This window comes from Cnephaeus nilssonii (genome assembly GCF_951640355.1).
Source record: "Cnephaeus nilssonii genome assembly, chromosome: 12".
In the NCBI taxonomy this organism is placed as follows: domain Eukaryota; kingdom Metazoa; phylum Chordata; class Mammalia; order Chiroptera; family Vespertilionidae; genus Cnephaeus; species Cnephaeus nilssonii.
In genome coordinates, this window is record NC_137083.1 from 51943607 (window position 1) to 51969225 (window position 25619).

Below are 25619 nucleotides of genomic sequence, written 5' to 3' on the forward strand. Positions count from 1 at the left end.
GCAGAGAATAATTGTTCCTTGAAACCCAAATAGATTCCAATTCTTATCTAAGCAAGTTTCCTGTTTCATACCACAGTTAATGACTAAATCAAGTGGAGACTAAAATGAACACAATCCCTTTCTCACCTCAACTAATTTTTGGAGAAGCAACGAGGTTACATAGGAAAAAGTACAAAGAAACCTCTCGTCGTGAATGTGGCTAGACTGAGTGACTTGTATATAGAATGCGGCAAAAACAACGGAGTAGATTAGAGCACAGAAAAGTGGTGTTCCCTCTCTTTCCCTTGCTCTGTTGGAGCCTTACTCTGGGAAAGGTGAGATGTATTGTGGACAGGCCCACATGGCAAGGAGCTGGGGGAGATCTCGGGCCAATAGCAAGCAAGAAACTGAGGTCTCCACTCCAACAATCTGTGACACATTGAATCCCGCCAACAGTCGCATAAATGAGCTTGAGAAGGATCACCCCAACACCAATCACAGCCAACACCATGACGGCAGTCTTCTGAAAGATTCTGAGCCAAAAGCACCCAGCTGGACAAAGGCCAGATTTCTGACCACAGAAACTGTGAGAAAATAATGTTTGTTGTGTTAGGCCATTAAGTTTTGGGACCATTTGTCTCACAGCAATAGGTAATTAATACAAATACATCCTGCTACATTATTTTACAGATGAAGAACCTGAGGCCCCCAAGGGAAAGGTTCACAGAGGTGACAGGACCTGCCAGAGGAGACTCAGTTAGCTATTGAGAAGGCTAGGGCCAAACTTTCATTCTCTTCTGTCCATTTCCTTTTTTCTATGGTCTGGGGTGAGTATCTGCTGAACATATTTTAAGGAGGATATGGCTTAGCTATATAAACACTTAGTATAATCAAATGTTAATATTTATGCCAATAGCCAATATTAAGGATAGAAAAACTATGCCCATCTGTGGTTTATATTGCTGTGGGGTCAGGTGTCACTGTGAACTCAACTTCAACTAGTAGTTTTTGCTTTTTTCTTTAAAACCCCACTCAGATGAAACTTCAGTGTAACAGGAAAAGAGAAGGTGTTGAAAGGGGTGTTGAACACAATGGTTCCTGTATGCTCCCCAGAGCTCAACGATTTCTTCATTAAAGTGGAAAGGGCAAAGACCAAAGAGTGGCCAAATTGAATACACAGTTCCCGTAGTGGAGCTGAGCAGCTACGAGGAGAAGTGGGAAGAGAAGCAGAGCCTATCTCATATAAACGCAAGAGTAATCAGTATGTGAAATCCAGGAAAGTACTTGTAGAGAGAAGCTCTAAAACATGACAACCTGAATTGGACAGAAAGCACACAAGAAGAAGGAGACCCAAGCCACAAATATGCCCCTTTAAGTTGGAAAAAAATGTATTTCAATGATCATGTCTTAAATACTTAATTTAAAAGATAAATACTTTAAAGATAAAAATGTCTGATTGCATTTAAATTCAGCTAAGTTGCTGTAAGGAGGCACACTCAAAATTTAAGCTCACCAAAGCACTAAAAGTGTTTGATTAAACAGATATGTAAGAAGAATGCTAAACAAAGGCTAGTATACCTGAGTAATATCAGACAAATAGACTTGAAGTAAAAATTCATTATTAAAGAGACATTGAGACACCACATGATGGTAAAAGGTTCAATTCACCAGGAAATTTTATATGTAAATAATAATAAGGACTCAAAATGTTTACAGAAAAATATTTTTTTTTTTAAATATGGGACGCTTCACCAATATGCATGTCATCCTTGTGCAAGGTCCATGCTAATCTTCTCTGTATCGTTCCAATTTTAGTATATGTGCTGCCAAAGCGAGAACTTACAGAAAAGTTTTAAAGACTGACAAGGTACAATTGAAAAAGATGGTATACATGATGAAATATTTTTAAAGAGCTCCCTTAGTAGCTGATAAAGTAGACAAAAAGTAAAGATATTTTAGTTTTCACATAATGGACATACAGGCTCCTGCACAAACACAAAGAGAGGAACTGAATTGCTCTCAGAGGTGGAAGCCAGATCCTGAAGACAGTTCAAGATGTAATCAAGCTCTGCTCTACCCATGTCCTAGACTCCTCCAACCCCAATGCTTCTTCCACTTAAAAGAGAGGAGAAGAAACAAGCAAGTATTTTATGCTAAAGTCAGACATGACAAAGGAAAACTCTAGAGCCCAGTCTTATGCATGAACATAAATGCAAAAGCTTAGAAAAAAAAAACACACTCAGCTTTTTCAGAAATCAGCAACATAGTCAATAATGACAGAATAGTATTCTTTCCAGAGATACAAGGATCCTTTAATATTAAAAAAATCCACTTGTGTGTCCCTCACAATAACTTATTAAAGGAAGTAAACCATATAATCATTTAAATGCATCAGTTGTTCATGATAAAATTCTTAGCAAATTGGGAACAAACAGTAACTTTCTTAGTTGACTAGTGAGTATCTACCAACTGGTGAAATGTTAGAAACATTCCCTTTAAAATCAGAAGAAAAACCTATGTAACCTGTGTTTATGAATTCCTGTAACTAAAACTATATTAGAGGTCCTAACAATACAATAGGACAAGAAACGAAAGAAAACTTATTATAAGACTGAAAATATGAAACCAAATTATCATTATTTTCAGACATAATATCTAGATAGAAATCCAAGAAAAGTTATAGAAATAAGTAAAAAATAAGTTAATTACTATTTTATATAAGACTAGAGGCCCGGTGCACGAATTCATGCACCAGTGGGGTCCCTTGGCCTGGCCTGTGATTGGGTCAAATTGGGGCTGTTTTGCCCAGTCCCGATTGGGGCTGATGGGGGCCAAGGAGGGACCGAGGGAGGGCTCCAGGGTGTGTCCGGCCCATCTTGCCCAGTCCCAATCAGCCGGACCCCAGCATCAAGCTAACCTACTGGTCAGAGCGTCTGCCCCCTGGTGGTCATTGTGCATCATAATGACTGGTGGAACAGTCGAACAAATGATCAAATGAACAGTCGGACACTTAGCATATTACGCTTTTATTACATAGGATCCTTTATTTTCTTCTTAAAGTTGTAATTTTTTTCTGAATGCAAGGGGCAAAAGGTTAACAGTTGCCACTATCAAGATGGGTGAGGCTATAGGAAGAGCAGGTTTCGGTATGTGCACAAGTGTGGGAGATCAAAAGTTCAATTTTGACATGTTTGTTTTGAGGTACTTATTAGACATCCAAGTGGAGATGCTGAATTGGCAGTTGCATAGATAAGTGTGGAATTCAGGGAAGTGATTTAGGGTAGAGGCATTCCTCTGATATGTAGGCACATAGGGGTTACCATTTATAGACATGACACTGGATGAAATCATCAAAGGATTGAGTGTGGATAGACAAGATATTTATAACATTTAGATGTCATATAGAAAAGGAGGAATCATGAAGGGGTTCAAAAGGTACAAATTTCAAGTTATAAAATAAAAAAGTCATTGGGGATATAATATACAGCATGGTGACTATAGTTATAAAATTATGTATTCCATATTTGAAAGTAGATCTTAAAAGTACTCATCACAGTAAAAAACAAATTTTGTAACTATGTATGGTGGCAGATGTTAACTAGACTTAGTGCAGTGATCATTTTGCCATATATACAAATATTTAAATCATCACTTTATACACCTGAACCTAATTTAATGTTCTGTCAGTTATACCTCAGTTTAGGAGAGAGTTTAGGAGAGAGAGGGGGAGATAGGAGAGAGAGAGAGAGAGAGAGAGAGAGAGAGAGAGAGAGAGAGAGAGAGACAAAGGAGACTGAGAAAAGTAGTGGATGGTATCCTCTGAAGAAAGGGCGTTCCCCTAAAAATGACTCTCATGCAAAGACTTAGGCACTACCAGCAGCTATAATTGAACTGAAAATTTCTTCTCCTGTTCAGGTTTAAGCTACCCATACTTTAGTTCTTTTTCAATCATCCATCTTGCTTCAAGGTATGGTGTTCATAAATTATGTTTCTGTGGACTGATGGCTAAAGCTGGTGACTCATTCAGGCCCTAGCACCTGTCTTAGACAACACAATGAAGTGTTTGAATGTGACCCAATAGACAATGGATGCTCAAATTAGGTAGAAATATAATAAAAGCAAGACATTCAAGACAGCAGTTTCAATCAGGCATATAATGGAATAAATGGGGATAAATGGGATTCGGAAGAGATGCTGGGAGGCTACTGGAACAATCCAAGCATGCGGTCACGATGGCCTAGCGTGATCGCAGTGAGAATGGGAATAAAGTGCTTGTTCTGGACAACACTGTTAAGGAAAATGTTCTAAACTAACTAAAATACATGAAACACTGGTCAAAGGGATAAAGGAGAGCGGCAGGCAAAAGTTCTGCTGTTTCTGCCCCAGAGACTAAAAGCACAATGGAACTACTAACTGAAATCTCATAGTTGAGAAGGGAGAGCAGATTTGGTGAGGAGTTCAATACCTCACAGTATTTATTAAAAGCTCTTATATTAAACACTGAAGAAATATTACTGAAACAGTAATGACATCTGAAGTTTACCAATAGCCAGGAACAAGATGGGGTGTGGAGGGAGAGGGAACAGACTTAGGATGAATTGGTCCTCTAGGCGGGCTTCCGAGCAACCTGTTTCCTAACACACAATGACAGAAGCAAGTAAATGGGGATGGATCAACTTGCTGCAAGCCTAGTGTGTCAAACATCCTGTTTAGGTATAACATGTCTGGACCACAACTTCCCATTCCTACTGACAAAGCAGCACGTTAAAGGACCTCTATCATCTCTCTCTACCCCTTCCACTCTCTCTAAAAAACAAATCAATGGGAAAAAAATATCCTTAAGTGAGGATTAACAAAAAATTAAAATAAAGGGCCTCTATCATCAAGCTCCAATCTACCTTTCAGTCTTAAACATTATCTTCTCTCTGGCACCCACCCTATATCTTGGCCACATGGGACCATTCACTATGTCATATATGTGCCCCACAATTTCCTCTTCTGTCACTCAATTTACATCATCTCTTGTATCTTGAAATCACTTTCCATTCCTCCCATCTCTGTCAAAATCCTACGTATCTCTAATTCCAGGCTTTCACATTCTCCTTGATAATAATCTCTTCTGTTTTCTGATCCCAAAAGTATTTTTTTTCAGATCGTATGAATTTTTGTTTCATTTCCAAGTCATTTACTTACTTAGCTTATCTCCTCTACTAGAATCTATGAAAAGAGGCATGGTGCCTATACTAGAGGCCTGTTGCACAAAATTCGTGCACGGGTAGGGTCCCTAGGCCTGGCTGGCAATCAGGGCCAATCAGGTTGCCCCCACCTCCCCGCCTTCCTGCCTCCTCCTCCCCCACTCCCTTAGCACCCTGCCACCACCGATGGCCTCCCACCATGTTCTGCGCTGTCCCCTGGTGATCAGCGCACATCATAGCTAGTGATCGAATTCCCATTATCCTGGTCAAACTCCCAAGGGGACACTTTGCATATTAGTCTTTTATATATAGAGATTATATATATAGATAGTTTAAGTGAACATAGCTATAACCCCAAATACTAAACTTGGTGGCATTTGGCCCCATACTGAAGTGGTTTTGTTTTTGTTTTACTTTCTCTTTTGTATCTTCTTTTTCCTTTGTTTCTAAGCCTTTTTGTCTTTCCTTGTTTCTCATTACATGATTCCATTCAGCCTCTAATGGCTGCTCCGAGCTGCTGTGTATGAAAAACCAACCTCTGATACCTGACTCCGAAGGTCTTCCAAATTCTAAATCCATCTTTCTATTCAGCCTCGTTTCCTCCTACTCCAAGCAGGCAAGTCTCTACACTAATCCAAGAGAAGGTCAGGGTAAGATGCCAGGTGAAGGAAGGGGAGTGAACACCATAATAGTCTTGGTAAAACTGGTCTAACCAGGATTTCACCTACCATAGCAGGCTTGCTGCCCTTCTGTGCCCTAACAGCTGGTCTAGGCACTGCTTTATCCTGTCCTGGGGATTTCCTGATTATTAACTAACTATCTATCAGATTGGATCTCTCTTGCCTTCAACACAGCCTCTGGGCTTCCTAACTCATTTTGTCCCATCACTCTGCTCCAATCTGCAGTTCATAGTTATTTTCTCTACTTCAATTTATCTGGCTCCCGTTTGCCTTATCCACCTTAACTTCCAGCTTCCTCGGAGGCCCAGCCCATCTAATCCTATGTCTTATCTCTAATCTGTTTGTTCTCTCTTTGCTGCCTTAGTTCTCTCTGACTCAGCATATATGCCATTTCAGTCAATACCAAAGGCTCAAGTTGTAACAGTTTCCATAGTTCCCATCTCTGTGACTTTGTCGTGTTATGGGCTGAATTGTATCCCCAGAAAAGATATGTTGAAGTCCTAATACTCAGTACCTCAGAGTATGACCTTATTTGCAAATAGGATTGTTGCAGATGTAATTAGTTAATACGAGATCATACAGGAATAGAGTGGGCTCCTGATCCAATATGACCAGTGTCCTTAAAAATGGGAAATTTGGATGTATTTACAGAGAGAGAGAGAGAGAGAGAGAGAGAGAGAGAGAGAGCCATGTAACAAGGGAGGCAGACTTTGGAGTGATGCAGCTATAAACCAAGGAATGTCAAGAACTGACAGTCATCACCAGCAGCTAAGAGAGAGTCAAGGAACATATTCTTTCTCAGAGCCCTCTAAAGGAACCAACCCTACCCATGCCTCCATTTTGGACATCTAGCCTCCAGAAGTGTGATAGGGAAAAAATAGAAAATGTCTTTTGCTGTTAGAATCTTTATTTTAGATAAGCCAAAACACCAACTCTCAAGCATAGCACAGACTGTCCCAGCCCACTGACAACAGGACAGCCACAGAGTGCACCATGTGCCCACGCATCACCTGCAATGAGTGTCCTTTGTGTCTGACACAGCTCTGCCATTTCAGTGGACTTCACTCAAAGGCTGCATTTTGCACCGGGCGTCTAATACACACACACACACACACACACTGACACACTGAGTGGCCAGATTATTATGCGTTCAGAGATCATAATAATCTGGCCACTCAGTGTATTTTATAATCATTATATTCAGCTGGACTTCAGCTCCTGATCAAGAAACCCTGCCCTAAAGCAAACATCCAGATGCCTACACTATCTTAATCTGGTACTTATTACCTCTTCTTTCAAAGTATGGCTCTTAATACTTTGTCCTTATTTTAAATGTTTTATGCACGTGTGTGACTTTATTGTAGATCCTAGATAACCTTTTGGAATTGTGAAAGGAGGGAGACTGACAGAGAAAGGCCAAGAATAGTGGCAGTAACAGAGTTAGAGAAAACAAGTAACCAAGTAGTGTTGCCAGCTAAGAAACAAAACCATTATGGTATAAGTCCCAAGTCTTGCCTGGGACATACTTACACTAAAATACTATTCATTGTTTATCTGAAATTCAAATTTAAGTGGGCAGCCTGCGCTTTTATTTGCTGAATCTGTCAACCCAAAAGCATCTTCCGGCGCTTCCTCTCCCAAAGCTCTTCTATCATACAAACGGACAGAGGATTAATTTGCCTGAGCCACAAAGAGCTGCATTGAAAACTCTCTGGGAGTGATAAAGAGAAAACAAACAAAAAAGCTCTCTAGCAGCATAAACTCCTCAATGAAAACAAGACCCAGAACTCAAACCTTTGTGGGCGACTGGTCCGGGATGCAGTTTATCCGCTCCAATTCGTTGACCATGGGGCACTCAGGGGGGGTACCCATTCCAGAATCTGAGATTATCCCAAAAGCAATAAAAAATTACCATTAGACAGACTTAGTATCACAGACATTTGATATCCCTGTAGTTCGCAACCCCTCCCATTATAGGAACTCCACTACTGATCGGGTTTCTCTCCGATGTCCTTGAAATGCATTCACTTCATAAAGCCTCACTTTGTTCCTGCTGACTGCATCCACCTCCATGCACACCTGCATCACCTTCTACCACTGAGGCCCTCCCCTATGAGACAGTGCATGAAGAACAAGGAGTCTGACTCCGGTATTTGATCAGAAACTAAGTCTTCCTCTTCTAGTCCAGGGGTCAGTAAACTATGGCCTGTGGGTCAAATCAGGTCACAGCCTGATTATTGAATAAAGTATTGCTGGAACACGGTCACACCAGTTTTTTTTTTATGTATTGCCGATATCTGCTTTTGTGCTACAATGACAGAATGAAGTAGATGTGACAGAAGACTGCCTGGCCCACAGTAGAGCAAGCATGTTAAACTCATGGCCCACGGGCCGCGGGCCTCGTTTATTTGGCCCTCAGTTCTGCTTGCTCAGTCAATAGGCAGTTCCTTCTGGGTGCCAAGCCCCAAGACCAGGATGGTGGCATCCTATGTAAACATAAAGTCTCCTAAAGGGAGCCACTGATCTAGAAACTGGCAGCTAGAATCTGCCCAAGGCCTTTGATTCAGATTTTAAAAATTAGTAAAATTTAAAAAGGCACATTTAATGCATTCTAGTATGAGGAAGCGAGATTTCTCTAAGACATTGCAATAAATTAATAATGATATTAAGTTAAAACAATGAGGCTTTCAATTAGTTTTCATTCCAATTCAAAAGTGCTGGATTAAAAGAATTTCATATTTGTTCCAGTTTCTGCGTATCATTTTGAGTTCCATCTTCAATCACAGAATTTTAAGGAGTGAACAAACTTTGAGGTTATTCCATCAAACTTCCCATGAAAGCAGAAATTGCCAGGACTGAAAATGAGATGAAGGGCCAAGGTTTCCTCTAGCCTCAGACTGACTGACCTTTCATGGACTGAAGGGTAAGAAATCATAAATAACAACACAATCCATCCTCTCTTTTAGAATAATACATTTCAATAGACTTTTAAATTTATTTTTTCAATTATAGTCTACATTTAATATTATTCTGTGTTAGTTTCAGGTGTACAGCAAAGTGGTTAGAAAATCATGTACTTTACAATAAACTTTTAATAAAATAACACTGGTAGTCGGTTTTTTTAAGGAACCAAACTTTGGCCTGAAATACTTTAACTTCTTATTTGACTGCCTTCCCTATAAGGGTATTATTCATTATTACTGTTAACAGACATAGAATAAGTCAATGAAATTTGGAAAATATATTTCATGTCAGTTGTGGAATCCTGCACTGTGCTCATTGGGAAATGAAAGTGCCAGAATTTAGGCCGACAGTGAATCCCTACTGAACTGCCACAGTTTGCTTAGGAGCTCCCCAACACACACTCACACTCACACACATTCATACACACACACACTCACAGCAAAGAACGCAAAGCACTCTTCCCTGCCACTTATGAGGATTTTGCTCTGTTAAGAGCAACATGTGGAGGAAGAACACCAGAGTTCCTTGTTACCTTTGGATTTCATAGACTCTTTGGCAGAAAGCACAAAGAGAGGAATAGTGATGATAAACACAATAAGCAGGAGAGCACTGAGCATAAGCTCCAACGTAGTAAAATCTTTCAGCTTCGTTCTTGCCATCTATAAAAGGAGAAAACAATTTTAGATTTGAAAAGGATTTTAAATTTCCTATATTTATTTACTATATACAGCTAGTAAGTTTTCTTTAATGGAAAAGCCCAAATGTATTCCTAAGTAGATGAACAACAAATCTCATGTACCCATTACATAGAACAAAAAATTATCAACTCATGGCCAATCTCATCTTCATTCCAGCTTACTTCTCTCCCTAATCTTGCATTATTTTTAAGCAAATCTCAGATTTCATTACTTTTCATCTGAAAATGTTGAAGTCTATTTCTTGAATAAGAAATTTCACAGAAGATGAGAAAAATGATATCATACCTAAATTATTTTTAAAATAATCCCGTAATCATGAACTATGTAGTCAATGTTGACATTTCCATCATTGTCTGATTTTTTAAAAAAAAATTTTATTGATTTTAGAGAGAGGAGGAGGGAGAGAGATAGAAACATCAATGGTTCATAGGTCAACTCTCAACCACTGAGCCACACTAGCTGGGCTAATAATTTTTTATAGTTTGCTTGTACTCTCATAGGATGCAAGTAATATTTATATATTATAATTAATTTATATTTAAGTGTTTTGTAATCAATAGTGTTTGGTTTGTAGATTTTCCCACAATTTAGATTTTATCAATTGTATCCCCATGCATGCTAACATGTTTCTCTATAAACTATTAGATCTAGAGTTTTGACCATATTCGGTTTGATTTTTTTTAGCAATAATGTTGCATAGGTGGCATAGCATCTTCCTGAAGGAGACATAAAATCTATCAGATTCTCCTTTCTTTTTTTTTAAATATATATTTTATTGATTTTTTACAGAGAGATAGGGAGAGAGATAGAGAGTTAGAAACATCGATGAGAGAGAAACATCGATCAGCTGCCTCCTGCACACCCCCTACTGGGGATGTGCCCACAACCAAGATACATGCCCTTGACCGGAATCGAACCCGCGACCTTTCAGTCCGCAGGCCGACACTCTATCCACTGAGCCAAACCGGCTTCGGCAGATTCTCCTTTCTTTATGTTATCAGCCATTGGTGAGCATTCCTTAGATCCATTATATCGTTAGGAGTTGTGAATAGTAGTGCTGTAATTCTATCATTCTTTATTTATGAGAATTATGCCTCACATGCAGTCCTTTCCAGAAATTTCCTTCAGCACCTTCATCTTAGGACATTGTCCTTTCTTAGGGACAGTTCTGATTCCAGACTGAGTTGTGGCCCTGACCTGTATCAGTAGCAAGTAATAGCAAGCCTCTCATTCATATCTGTCCTTCCCATGGTTTTCCCTAATGTCACTGCCTTTAGCCCCTCCTTTCTCTGACCCTACTACTATCATTCTTTAAAAAGCTTGTCCTTTGCAGGTCAACATTTCATATTCTCTCTCAAACAATAATTAAAACATATCATTTGGTCACTTGTGCCAAATTCCAACAGCACTTTTTAAAAGATAGCGTTTACTATCTTTGAAAGGGAAAACTTGGCATCCCCTGCCATTGGCTTACTTAAGATCTGAGAATCTCAGGATAACTTGCTTACCTAGGATAGCAATACCCTACATTGACTGCATTCTATATTTTTAAATATACTGAGATATAAGAATAGCCAAGCTTAAGTTTTCCATTGTGCAGCTAAAAGGAATGAGGTGCTTTAATGACACTTGCCCAAAGTTCAGAAAAAGTCAGTGGAACAATTAGTGGCCCTGTCTCCCACCTTAAGGATCTTCCTTATGATCTCACAGACTGTTAGGGAATTGCACATCTGACTTTCATGTTTTGTGCGAGAATGAATATCTATGAACATAACACTTCTCCAAAAGCATGAGAAATCATATAAAGCCATATTATAGTGCAGAAATGTGCCAGCCATTAGGAAGTGAAGCCAACAGCAAGTCTCAATCAGAATGGAGGGAGAAAGTTCTCTTAGTGCCATAGAAGATCTTATATATAGAAGAAGTAAATAAATCTATTGTCAAGTTGGGTGGTGTAATGGAATGATTTCTAAAATGAGTTTCATTGACCTGCCAACTTCTTGTATCCCCTTAAGTTGTCTATAGTATCAGACATAAAGAAGCATTTGAAGGAAAAGGAGGGGAGAGAAGAGAGAAGTAGAAGAACATTCTATCATAAATAAAGATGGAGTTGTTGATCTTGAAGCCTGACAAACGTGTAATGGATTCATTACTTGTGATACCAAATGGTGTTATCTACAGTCTAATTCTTAATAATCATCATAGCTAAATTTTTTTGGCTTGTGTCCAGGTATTTTCCCAGCATTACTAGCATTATAACCCTGAAATTCAGGTATTATTCATCTTCATTTTATAAGAGGAAACAGAGGTCAGAAAACTACAAAACTTGTCAGTAATCACAGAGAAATAGTGGAGCTGAAATTCGCTCCCAGTCTATGCTCCAAAGGCATGCTTCTTTCCATGACTACATCAGAACACACCTCTCCCCCACACCCACCATCTCCACTTACCGGAATCGTGTTCCTTCAGGTCAAACAATATCTCTTCCAGGACTTCAAATTAATAAGCCTCCCTCCCTCTTTTTCTCCCAGGCACTCTATCTGCATCTATATTCATAACTAACTTTTGAGCTACTAAAGGCAGCGAGTAAGCATGTCCTACCCTCTCTGAATTACCCCTCTCAACCTGAGAGTCTGGGATACTGAGTCCCATGCTCTGTGAGCAGCTGGGCAGTGGAACCCAGGCAGAAAGCACAGTGCCTTCTCCGGCTGAGAGTTGCCTCTTCTAGAAACCCAGACCACTTTCAACTAGCCTAGTGATGCCACCATCATTTCTGTTGTGTTCACGGCATGAAAAGTATTAGGAAGAACTCTACAATGCCTCACAGAATACCTCCTGGCTCATGCTCCAAATGAGTATTTGCTGATTTGGGAGCAAGACTGAGTGGAAACACCTCCACAAACACGTTTGTGTCCTATATGCACTGCTGTGATGTCATTCCTCTTTCCCAAGAGGTAAGGGAAGGATAAAATGAGAAAACTGTGCCTTCATCCCAGGACCCTCATCAGTAACCATGAGAGTACAAGCAAAAATGAAAGAACAGGAACATTTGGACTTAAAAAAATAATGTACGTTAGAGGGTTGTTATTTATTTTACAATAGGATCCAAGTCAAGTTTACTTTGAAGCAATCATTTTGAAGTACCCAGGAGAGGTCCATTGGTATCTCCAGGGAGGTTTTCTTCAGAATATACAGCCACCTCCCTCTCCATAGGACCTTTGCAACTGTTACTCATACCAGTATGAGCTTTTCGTGAGTTGTAACATACAAGAAGCAGTTGAAAACCATCTCTTTATAGCTAAAATATACACTAATAAATATACTTTCTGGAAAACAATACTCCACAGCCCCTTCATAAGCCTAGCCACAGCTGAACATTGGCCCCTTCCTCACCCCCACCCTGAGCTCTCCTGCTCTGAGCTCAGGAGTGGTCTCTCCGGACAGGAGTGGTCTCTCCGGACAGGAGTGGTCTCTCTGGATGGAGTGGTCTCTCTGGGCAGAACTGCGCCTGGCTCCAGTAGAGACCCACTTGCCCAAGCTGATGAGGAGCTCAGACAGTCTCTGTTCTGATATACCCAGCACAATGGCCCTATCTGCTTTTCTTTTTCCATTTTGTTTCAGACACATTTCTTTTGCTACATCTTTATAAGAATGTCAATTTGGAAATTTGGAAAGGAAAAAAGGTAAAATCCTATGATCACTCTACCATCTTGGACCCTTCTATGGAGGTTTTAAAAGTTCTGAGAAGGACTTTAATATTTAATTCCCCTCCACTCCTATCTGAGAATCACTTTGGGAATTTTGAGTTCATCAAGTCATTTGATAATATTGTATATTAGCCTATGGGGGGAGTGGCCAGTGTAAATTGAGGACAATGAAATAAGAGATGAATATAAAGTAGAAGGCAATAATAAGGAAAAATAAAATAACATATTTGGAGAGAGTAGTTGGGGGATGATTGACCCTTTGTGAAAGTTTTCAACCCCATCAAAGTGCCCCTCCCAACACCTCCAGTATTTCAATGCACCCTCTACTCCTGGCTCAGTTGTGACAGAGAATAAGTTTTCCTAAGGCTTTTTCCCCATTGGTGTATTTACTTCCTTAATTTATAACACCTCTCTTCTCTCTCAAATTGTGAGTTCCCAGGGTATAAAAGTTATACCTGCTTATTTCTCTTAATTTTCTTCCTAACTACCTACTATCAGTATCTCAATACTTATTGACTGATAATTTTTTATTTACCAATTAAACATTTACAAATTACCTACATACTTCCTAATTATAGTATCCATGAAAGTATTTTAGAGAATAAAATGATGGTGCCTGCCTTAAGTGAACTTAAAGTCCAATACTGTTATTTCCTTCTACCCAATAAAAGTGATGTATGTTAGAAAGAGTACTCTTCCTTGAGAACTATAAGACCTGAATTTTATTCCTCATTCTGCCAGATGACCTTGAGAAATTTACTTAAGGTTTCTGGTCCTCAGTTTCCTCATTTGCAAATTAAAGAGGTTGAACTGGAAGATCTATAGAATTCATATTAAAAGCTGGTATGAGTGAATCACACAAATTGCTTGCTTTTTTACTCCTCCAACTCACAAAAGAGTCCTGTGCCAAACATTTCATTACTATTTTCCTTCATCATATTCCTATGTTCTCCTTCTCAAAACATCGAACATGCTAAGTACAGCATGAGAAGACCTGAGCCCTCCCATTTCTTGCTGCAATGGCCAAAAGAATGTGCTTACTATTCTAGAGTTTCAGTTTTCTCCTTTCCATGAAAGGAGAATTAATAATATCTACCATTACTTTGCATATTGTCACTTTATTGTGAAAATCAAATAAAACCACTTTAAATAATAAAGTATTGCGCCATTATGCTATTATGTACCATAGAGAAGATAGTGGGTGTTGGATAAGAAACAGCATGTTCCTAAGAAACATGTCAACCCCACATTCTGTGAGTGTGGCACTGAACCTGACTCAGCACTTTTAAAGGGCAAATGCGTATTCCTGGCTGTTGTCCTCATGAACCCGTTCCCATATGAGGGCTCCTATCTGCTTAAGTGCTTTATGACTGCACGTGTCAGGTGACTCATGGGTTATCTGAGACACAGAATGAAACGCTAGGAAGAAATAGGAGGAGCCTTGAGCAGTCTTGCCCATTCAAGGTCCACTTTCTCCACCAACCCACCCACTGACCCTCTCCCATCCTGCCTGTAAAATCACACCATCTTTACTAAAACACAAAACAAAACAAAACAAAAACCCACATCTGTCCTAGCCAGTTTGACTCAGTGGAAAGAGCATCGGCCTGTGGACTGAAGGGTCCCACGTTCGATTCTGGTCAAGGGTTCGATTCTGCCTGGTTTGTGGGCTCGGTCCCTGGTACGGGGAGTGCAGGAGGCAACCGATCAATAATTCTCTCTCATCATTGATGTTTCTATCTCTCTCTCCCTCTCCTTCCTCTCTGAAATCAATAAAAATATATTAAAACAAACAAACAAACAGAAAAACACATCTTCTCCCTTCTTTTCTCAGGCTTTAATTCTAAAGCTCCCCAACTTGAGAATCTGAAGTCCACAGCTAAACCTTATTGTTTGATATTTCCTTACAGCTTCATTCTCCACCTCATCGATGTGTCTGTGCTCACACAACCTCCACATTCTTCTCAGCCTTGCTCAGTCGTTTGCCCAAGGAGTCAATGACAAGAGGATTTGTTTCTGATGCACTGGATGAGAAATTGCTGTTTGTCAATGGAATGCCCTCTTACCATAAGGGAAATGGGGCTGGACCCTTCTCAACAACAAGGATTGCCTTGTTTTTCCTAAAATCCATTACCCAATTCTGTCTAATCTTTCTTACCTGCCCTGTCTTCAGTACCTCACCTTCTTATAAGATATCCCATAATATTAACGTTGCATGTACAATTCCATAAAGATTAGTACTCTCCTGTGTCTTGTATAGTTAAATTAAGTTATGAGGTAAAGAGTGATCTGGTGTTCACACAAAAAGAAGAGGTATCAGAATGCTCATCAAAGTGACCATGTCTTTTTTCTTTGGTGGTTGCTAATAGCTGTGAGATAAGTGATTATTTAAATTTTTTCCTTGTGTTTGTTAACACACTGTGTTAGACACTCTAAAGAAAAGGCACCCACACATTGCTAGCCAAATGGTAAACACCATATGCTCAATGAAGATTTGGCAGAAACTGCTAAGATTTTTTCCACCCACAGTTTGGAATTCCATTTATAGAAATTTAGCCTATTAACATATATGCACATGTGGGAAGCAATGCGTGTACAGATAAAGGTTTTCATTGTAGCAAGACATATAATACATGTAATAGCAAAAAATTAAAAATAGTATAAACATTCATAGAGAGAAAACAGAGTAAAATGTGCAATAAAATAAAATTTAAAAATACCCAAAATCATGATGTGGTGATTTAAAAATAAAAAAGTCCACAAATTCTTTGATACTCCTCCTTTCAAGACGGGGAGCCAAGCCCCCCTCCCCACTCACTGAGAGTGGGCTGGACTTAGCAGCTCACTTCCAACAAACAGAACACGGTAGAGGGGATGGAGTGGGACTCCCAAGACTCAATTATAAAAGGCATTGCAGTTCCCTCCTCCTTCTTTCTCTTGGATCACTTCCTTGCTTCTTTTTGGGCTATTTCTTGGAGAAGCCAGCTGCCATGTCATAATAACACTCAAGGGCCTATGGAAAAGTCCAACAGCCAGCAAGAAACGGAGGCCTCTAGCCATCAGCCACATGAGTGAGGCCTCTCAGAAGTGGATCTGCCAGCCCCAGTCAAGCCTTCACATGACTGTAGCCCAGGAAACATCCTGGCTGAAACCTCATAGGAGACCTGGACCCAGAACCACCTACCTAAGCTGTATTCTTAAGCCATAGAAACCGTGAGATAATAAATGTTTATTGCTTCAAGCTGTTAAATTTTGGGATAATTTGTTACTCAGCAATAGATAATTAACATGGTTGGGTCAATATGACTTTTGAATAATATATCAATTGCATTTAAAAGTATCTGTTTGCCTCTTATTAAAAGTCCTTTAGTATCATATATTCAAATGTGGTTACCTGCTCTATGGTGCAATCATAATTATTTCTAGCTATAAAAGAGAAACATTTTCTTAGCCTTCAAAAAAAAGCCCTCAGCAGCATCTTCTGATTGACCTTCCTTCCCAAATTACAAGGATACAATTTAGGAAAAAATCAAGATCAATAAAAATGGCAAAATGCAAATAGAATTGGAAGTCATTTAAATAGCAAGCCTTAATCATCATCAATCTGTGAATATCTATTCATATGACAAACACAAATTGTGCAAATTTAATGACAATGATAATCACAGCTAATGATGTTTGTGTGGCTGTGGGAAGAAATTTCAGAATTTGTTGCATGCAATCCTCATAACATCCCCAAGCCAGTTACGGCCACTAGCACTGCTTTCAAAGGAGGGGGAATTAAGCTTCAGAAAGGTCAGATCATTTGTCTGATGCCACATAGCTGATAAGGAACAAAGCCACAACTTGAACACCTGCCCTGTGACTCCACAGCCAGACTCTTAACCATTACTCATTGTTCTATGCTATAAAGTCCCCACTGTATACAAGCTAAAGTTTTTGTGAAATGTGGTTTTACCAAATAACTAGAGGCCTGGTGCACAAAATTTGTACACTGGGTCAGGGTTGGGGTTCCCTCAGCCCAGCCTGCCCCTTCTCACAGTCTGGAAGCCCTCAGGGGATGTCCTACTGATGGCTTAGGCCCGCTTAGGCCTCTCTCTGCTGGAGGCGACCAGCTGATCAGGGAAAGGCACCACCCCAATTATCCCCTCACTGCTGCTGCCTCTGACCTCCCTCTGCAGGAGGCTACCCGGCGATCAGGGGAAGGTGACTCCCCCATCACATCTCTGCTGCTGCCACCACCAGCCACGAGAATGCCTGAGCCTCAGCATTCACAGCCACTGCGGCTTGCCTGAGCCTCGTCCGGCCATCATTGCCTGAGCCTTGGGCCCTCGCAGCAGCAGCAGCCATCGGCGGCTTGCCTGAGCCCAGGGCCAGCCCTGGGCAAGCGGCAGCTGCCATCGTGTCCCCAATGCTGCAAGTCCCCATCCCCGTACCCGTACCCGATGCTGCAAGTCCCTGCCAGGGGCCAGCCCTGGGCAAGTGGCAGTGGCCACCTGTGGCTTGCCTGAGCCACACGTTGGCCCTGGGCAAGCAGCAGCGGCCATTGGCAGCTTGCCTGAGCCTGGGGCCGGCCCTGGGCAAGTGGCCGCCACCATAGCATCCCAAAGCTGCAAGTCCCCGCCCCTGTCCCTGATGCTTCAAGTCCCTGCCCACCCACACCTGCTGATCGGTAGTTACTGTGATGGACCAATTTGCATATTACCCTATTATTAGATAGATGTCTGGATCATTAGCCAAGTACTTAGGATGTGTGTGGTACTATGTGAAGCACTTACGTGCATTATTTCACTTTGTGTTCATAACCTCCTTACAAGCCAAGATTGCAATTTTCCTGCTTTATAAATAAGTTAAGTGAGCCTGACAGAGGCTAAATTGACTAGGTCCAGACCTCAGAACCAGGCTTCAAACCAAGCAATCTGAATCCACAGCCAACTTGCACAATGTGATACAAATGCAGAAAATCTATATATTCATAAATAATTAAGGTTTCAATTAAGAGGAGGTAGAATAGAAAGATGCCTAAGTCCTTCCAAAGACAACCATTTAGTTAGAAGGCTTATGGAAAGAGAAGGAAACAAAACTCCTGCAACATTTGTCTCCATCACATCTGGGGGATTTAGAAGTGGATTTGTAAGCATCTAGTATACCTCAGGTATGGCCACGGGCCTGTTTTAAATTATCTGCAAGGCCAAGGAGAATGAGCTGCTGACACAGCACAATACTCATTGGGTTATCAATGCTATGTCTTTGGTGGAATGGGAGATCTCATTAAAGTTTATTTATTCACACATCAATTATTTATTAAGCTTCTACAATGTGACAAGCATTCTTCCAGAAATTGGTTATTCGACAACAACGAAGAAAAAAAGATAAAAATTATTGTGTTCTTATGGGTACCCAAAAGAAACAGTAAATCAAATAAATATACAATAAGTTAGACTGTGATAAATGGTACAGAGAAAAAGAAAGTGGGGGTGGGGGAGATGAGGAATGGGTGGATGAAGGTTGTAATTTTTAAAAAATATATTTTTTATTGATTTCAGAGAGGAAGGGAGAGGGAGAGAGAAATACAAACATCAATGATGAGAGAGACTCATTGATTGGCTGCCTCCTAAATGCCCCCTATTGGGAATCAAACCCGAAACCCAGGCATGTGCTCTGACTGGGAATCAAACCCAGGACCTTTTGGTCCATAGGACGACACTCAATCCATTGAGCCACCACAGCCAGACGAGTGTTGCAATTTTAATTAGGCTGTCAGGGGAAATCTATGGAAAAGGTGCAAATTACTATTGTACATAAATTGTGCATACTCCGATAGTAATATTTTCCTCTTGAATTAAAGCGGTTATATGAATAATTGCCAAGCCTCATTTTCCTAGTACTGTTATAACTATTTTTAGGCAAAGTAGATAAGTAACCCAGGTGGGGGCCCAGATTATTGTAAGGGCCAGGTAAATTCATTTGGAGAAACTGGATAATCCACTCTCGTCTTTCCTGAATTACAGCAGTATCTGATTCACACATGGTGAGCTAAGCCTTTCTTTTAAAAACCCTCAGTAACACAAGACAAGAGATCTAGTGGAAAAGAGATGGTTAGTTTTACCGAAACTAAGAATAACTGGCAAAGAGGACGCCAGCAAGTCATGGCTGGTCCTCCAAAACCCGGGGCACAATTTACTTGGCCGGTCCATTGTCTCCAGCTACTTAGAGAATAGGAGGGAAAGAATAGCTAAGGGCCTTCTTTTTCCAAGTCTGGTCACATCCAAAGTGCAGAGATCTGAAAGCTAGCTCTGAACCTACACAGCTGTGTGACCTTGGAAAAACTTCTTAAGCCCCTTGGGCCTCAGTTTCTCCTTCTGCGCCACAAAGGGAATCATCTCTTGAAGACAGCTATGACCTACTGTGACCCCAGCACCAGGTGTGCCAAGGCTTATCTTCCTCATCACATTCAGCGGTTGCCTGCTGTGCCCATTTTAAATGAAAATTGTATTCTTCTAAGTCCTTCTACCCATTAGTGTTCCATGCCGATGGAGCAGTTTGTAAAGTTACTTTATCAGCTCATCGAAACTCACTTGTGAGAGAATGCCAGAAAAAAAATCACTGGCATCTTAGGTAAGTATGAGTGAAATAATGATGAGCTATCTTAAAAGTAGGGGTAAGGGACAGAATGTTCTTTCATTTCATTCCGTCCCTGATAGCACCTTGGCTGGACCCAGCACAACAAACCAAAGGCCCTGCCCTCTCCCGCCCTCCTAGCCCACCGCACATACACTCACTGGCACAGGACACCAGACAGTGTGGAGACCAGGAGGTCCCTTCAGTTCAGACCCTACACCAGGAACCTATTGGGAGCTTATTCTAGTGAGACCTATGGCTTTGACCTGGACCTCCCTCTCTTTCCCCAATAGTAATTCTTCCTCCCCACCTCAGTGGCCAATTAGAAGTGCTCACATGTGTCTAGCTAGACTCAGACAACTAATATTAAGTTTATATCAGAGAGGGATCAGCAATAACCCCATTACCTTCCCACCTTCCCCTCGGTGCTGCTGTTCCATTTCACACATGCCTGCTAGTCCAGGTAACGCCTCTTCCCCTCATGCCCTCCTTCCACATGAAATCTCTCACATTCCCCTCTGCACACTGCACACCAGCACATGCACACATCCCAATACTTCGCACGCATACCCTTGGGCTCTTCCTTATGGCAATCCTTTATTTGATCAATAAAGGCCCAAAACTCACAGGGACATAGATCTCTCAAGTTCCTGACTAAGATGAATTCTCTAATTGCCACTCCTCAATCACAACCCTACATCCTTATAGAAGGAACGTCCCAAGTGCTCTAATCTAACTCCCAAATTTTAACTGCTTTCCCTCACTTCCACCACCTCATCTGCCCAATCAGAAAGAATTTCTACCAGCTACCTCCCCCCGAATATTAAACCATTCATCACAACACACACACACACACACACACACACACACACACACACACACACACACCCAACGCAGGTTTAGCTAAAACAGAGCTTGTAGACTCAGCCTGGGTCCAGAGAAACACACTCACACAAGTGTGCACGCACGCAGACACAGATACCCACAAGAAAAAAGATGAGTGCATTGAATTCTGTTTTGCGTATCTGTGTGTGTAATTTTGAGACTTGTTGGTGTATTTTTTGATCATTTAACAAATTAACAAGGGCATTTTGACTAAAGCAGATCAACGCGAGTCCACACACACACACATACACATCTACAGCCACAGTGAGCAGTTTACAAATGTACCTTGTCACCGCCCAGCGCAGCTCCTGCTCCGTCTGAAGGGTGACCTGGCAATAACCACAGAGGCGCACACAGTCCACAGAAAGCAACCTCAGCCCTGGTAACTGGTCACTGTGCTGGTTAATGGGTTTCAGATGCAAATGACTGCACAGCTTTCATTCCCGGGATCAGATTTACTAGTTAATTAGTAATCATGGTCCGGCCCAGGAAGAACATCCCTGAGGGCTTGGAGTGAGCTGTGGCCACCTGACTCCCTCAAGCCCTCCGGGCACTGAATGCTTTTCTTCTGGGAGGACACTCCATGTGCCTCCTGAAAGAGGACAGACTGACTCGATGTGCAGACAGATGATAAAGGGCAAAACATAAATGACCCCGGTGTCCCAACGAGCTTCTCCCCCACCCCCCCCCCGCACCTCCCCCTCCCCTCCCGCCGGTCTCTCAGGGACCCCTAAGCTCCCAGGAACCCAGTGACACCTAGTCATGCAATCTTCTGATTTGTGTTTAAAGGAAATATTTTTGAAAATGTTTCAAAATAGTGGTCTTTTTTCCTTGCCTTTGTAGAGGTGCCTTTCGGCTTTGCTGCACGTGGAGGCCCTTTGGCAGCCTGGTGGAGGCTGGTGGAGAGGCCCACTCCGCAGCAAAGCCCATGTGGGCCAGACATTCAGTGTGACCTCACAGGCTCATCAAGTCTAGCTCCTCATTTCACAGATGAGGAAGCCAGGACCCAAGAATTTCGTGAGGTTTGCTTGAGTGTAGAGACTAAAAGGTCCAATCTCGAGTCAGGCGGAGCTGAATTCAAAGGCCAGTCCTGCTTACCAGCTGGGGCAGCAGAGCCAGGGAAGCAGCAGTTTCCTCAAGTTCATGACCATAAAATGGTTATCTATCCAGTTACATTGTAAAGATTAAACAAAATAATGCAAGTGAAAGCCTTGGTTTTACATAATAAATACTCAGTAAGTGTCAGTGATAATAATAGTTATTGCTATGCACCTGCCACAGCTGTGAATGGACTCCCACCCCGAGGCACCTCAACGATGACAATATTTCCTTCTCTGTTAAGTCAGGATTCTCCAGGCAGGAGGTACCCATCAATGTCTCAAGAAGAAAACCTCTCAAGCACCTTCGTTGTGCAGGGCTTTGTACGACCCACACCTGTGATGCTGCCTGGCTGAAGCAGGTTAAAAGGTTAGCCCCTGACTTTAAAAGAGAGATGATTCAGGCCGCACCAACGAACAAGGTCTGCAGCACCTGGAGGGAGTGGTTTGCTGTCCTGATGACCCGGCCTTCCCTGGGCAGGAGGATGATCCCGGCAAATGTGAGAATCAGTAATGTGATGAAAAAGCCTCCCGTCCCCATTCCTTACTCAGATCTCATGATCCCGTGTCTGGGTCATGCATCACTGCTTCTCCATTTCCACCCCCTGGAAACACAACCATAGCCTCTTCCTAAACATCAGCCAATTCAATATATAGTTATTATATGTGTACTATACACAAGGTGCTATCCGAATAGCAATAATAGCAACATTTCTGAAATGCTTACTTGTGCCTGTGTATTATGTTAAGTGATTCACGCACAAGGTTCCATTTCCTCCTCATAACCACACTACAAGGTACACTAACAGAAATTTTCCCAAGGTTATGTAATTAATAAGAGGTGAAACCAGAATGCAAACCCAGGCAGTCTGCTCAAGCCTGAACTTGAACACAAAAACACAAATGTGAGTGATACCTCTGAAATAGGAATTTTTAGGGGTGAAAAAATTTAGGAAATTTTTAAAATTAAGGGGGTCCATGAGAAAAACACAGGGCCACAGAGTTGCAAAAGGTTACATTTCCATAAGACAAGAAAGTTGGAAGAGGTAGAAGTTACATTTCCATAAGACAAGGGAACTGGGAGTAGCCAAAGGTCTATATTTACAAAATAAAGAAGGAGGGCCTCACCTGTCCCATGTGACATTTGACCTTTGAGCTCAGAAGTTGCTATAGTGACCAAATCAAAGGGGAATGGTGGCCAATCAGAGGGGATATTGAGGCACAAAAACTGCAGCCTTTCTAAACGGGGAGGGGGGTTGGGGGGAAGGAATTCGGTGGGACTCTTTTCCCCTCCCCAGTGGGAGTCTGTGCTGTGAGATTCTTTCCCCTTCCCCACGTGGGAGTCTATACTTATTCGTCAATAAATTTTCACCTTTGCTATACCATCTTCCATCCGTGATTCATTCTTTGACTCCAACGGACAAAGAATCCGGGGAAGCCATCCTTCCCATGGGAACACGGACTGTTCCAGTCCAAAAATCCCATATCGCCTCGACATCCTCACAGCCAAGGGAATGTAAGAAGTCACATGACTATGATACAACAGAAAGACAGCACTGACAAATGCTATTGGAAAAATAACACACACAATGGGGAGGGACAGAAAAGAAAGGCTAGATAGATGGAATGAAAAAGAAAGGGGGACAGGAAAGAATGTGGGCCAAGGGATCAGCATAAATAAAGCACAGAGGCAAGGAAGATCAGGACCTGTTTTAGAAACTGCAGCAAAAAGATACACACAGGGAAGACTGCTCTGAGCAAGTCACAGACATTGTTGGAGAAGTACAGAGTTGCATCGTGCAGAGTCTAGCCTGTCAGCGAGAAGACTTCCATAACAACCTGGGATCCATTGCAGACAAGAAACTTCCCAGAGCTGCCATCAGCATGAAATAGATTCCCAAGCTCTCTGGCGAGTACTCAAAATACTGGATTATCTGTCTCTTGGAGTCTTTAATTAGAATATGATTTCTCCCTATACCTCCAAACAGAACAAGTGCTTTTCAGGAGGAAACTCTGGAAGCTATACAGTCAGCCTGTCCATCGGAGTGACACAAATATATGGAATTCTGAAGCCCAAAGAACCAGTGAATCCCATTGTCAGTCCCGAGTGAGGCCACCTGCCTCTCCCTGTGCCAGTCTCCCCCAAGCAACGCTTTATTCAGGCTCCTGCCCTGAAACCTAAAATAGCCAGAGTCTCTTCTTCGGGGTAAATTTCAAACTCTTCTTTCTCTCTTTAAGGCCCTCTGTATTATTCTTGGCTCTACTTTTGCAATACTTCTTCACTGTTCATGAGCCAACTTGGTTCACTGCTGCTTCTGCATGTCTGCTTCAGTGCAGCCCTCCCCCGGGAGTGTCCTTGTCCTCTGTCTTCCTGTGCAAACCCCTTTCCTATTGCAAAGCCAAGTTTAAGACTCACCCTGTCATGAAATTTCTCCAAACACTCAATTTGTGTTGATATTTCTCCTTTTCTGAACTACTGGAGTGATAAATATATCCCAGAACATATTGTTCTATTTTATAGGTGGGCGTACCCCAAAGTGCTCAAAGGGGTGCTAGCTGCTCCTCAAGTTCCTGCCAGCTGAGTTCTCCCAACTCTACCCAAAGCCAGACCCCTTGAGGAGCCTATTCTGACCAGTGAGTGGGCCGAGAAGGGACAGTGTGTGTTCTCATCCTCCTGGCACTGAATAAAATCCGTATAGGAAATAAGATACTCATCCCTCTGGACTTCATCAGCAATAGGCTGTGGGTGGGTTCGATGATCCTAAAGTCTATTAATCTGAAACAGTTGACTATAACATTGAAATCAAGATAAATAATTTATTTTTTTTTTGCGTAGTGTTTTGCTGTTAAATTTTCAGGTGGTGATTTAGTAGTCCCCCAAGTTTGAAATGAAACTCGCCTGAACTTTGCTATCCAAGTCTCTACTTGCTACAGGCCTTGGCCAGTCATTTAGATTTTCTGAAGCCCAGCTGCTTTCTCTATATATTAGATGTGATCATATGCACATCATAGTCAGTTTTCCAGTCCTGTCCCAACTTGTCTTTTCTCAAAGTCAAACAAAATCTAGCAAGCAATGTCATTAGCTAAATTCCTGTTAAGAATTGTTTCTCCAGTTCATCAACTCCCAGAAACAGCCGCACTAGCTTGGGCTGGAGCAGGTGGTCTCTTCCATTCATGGACCACTGATAGACAAGCAGAGTGCATCAGAGCTTCCTACACTGAGCTGATTCCACAGGCCAAGGGAGGCAAGCCCAGCCTAGCCCATCACTTTGTTCTATGTGGCTCTTTAGCACGCTCTCTCTCTCTCCCCCTCCACACAAACTACTTCACTCTCAACACACACATCGTCTATACCGCTTCCTGTCACAAATCACCTCTAAGAGTTCCCATAAAGCCTACAAACTTTAAATTGTACCTCTTTCTTTTTATTGCAGCCACGTTGGTTTTCCTTCCAAATATAGGCCCTTCACATCAGAGGCTACCTGGAAAGGGAGAAATGGAGTTGCTTGGGGCAGGAGTAATTTTTCTGCCCAGAAATGTCCAGAGGAAGGTAGGAGTAGAAGCTACTTACACTGATCATTGCAACATTTCCTTCTCTTGTGTAATATCTACCTGGTATGATTCAGCAGTTTTACACTGCCTTCTATCCTTCCCTACCTGTAACCTCCATAGACAGAAACACATGGGCACACATGTGAGTCCAAGGAGAGAGTTATTAGCAATAATACATTACCTGGTATCCACATGTTGGTAATAAAACTCAACATTTATAGAAGACCTTGCAGTTTTTAGA

The 25619-nt window shown here is 41.7% G+C and overlaps 1 protein-coding gene across 1 annotated transcript in view; it reads right to left on the reverse strand.

The window, feature by feature from the left end:
- Positions 1 to 21137, reverse strand: part of MGAM (maltase-glucoamylase) — a 77479-nt gene extending 56342 nt beyond the window's left edge. The window contains exons 1-3 of the mRNA XM_079785993.1: positions 21015 to 21137; positions 9351 to 9477; positions 7649 to 7734 (exon numbers count right to left, since the gene is read on the reverse strand). Of these exons, the coding sequence (XP_079642119.1) occupies positions 7649 to 7734; positions 9351 to 9477 (213 nt within the window). The 5' untranslated portion in view covers positions 21015 to 21137. The remainder of the gene's footprint in view (positions 1 to 7648; positions 7735 to 9350; positions 9478 to 21014) is intronic.
- Between the last annotated feature and the right edge of the window lie 4482 nt (positions 21138 to 25619).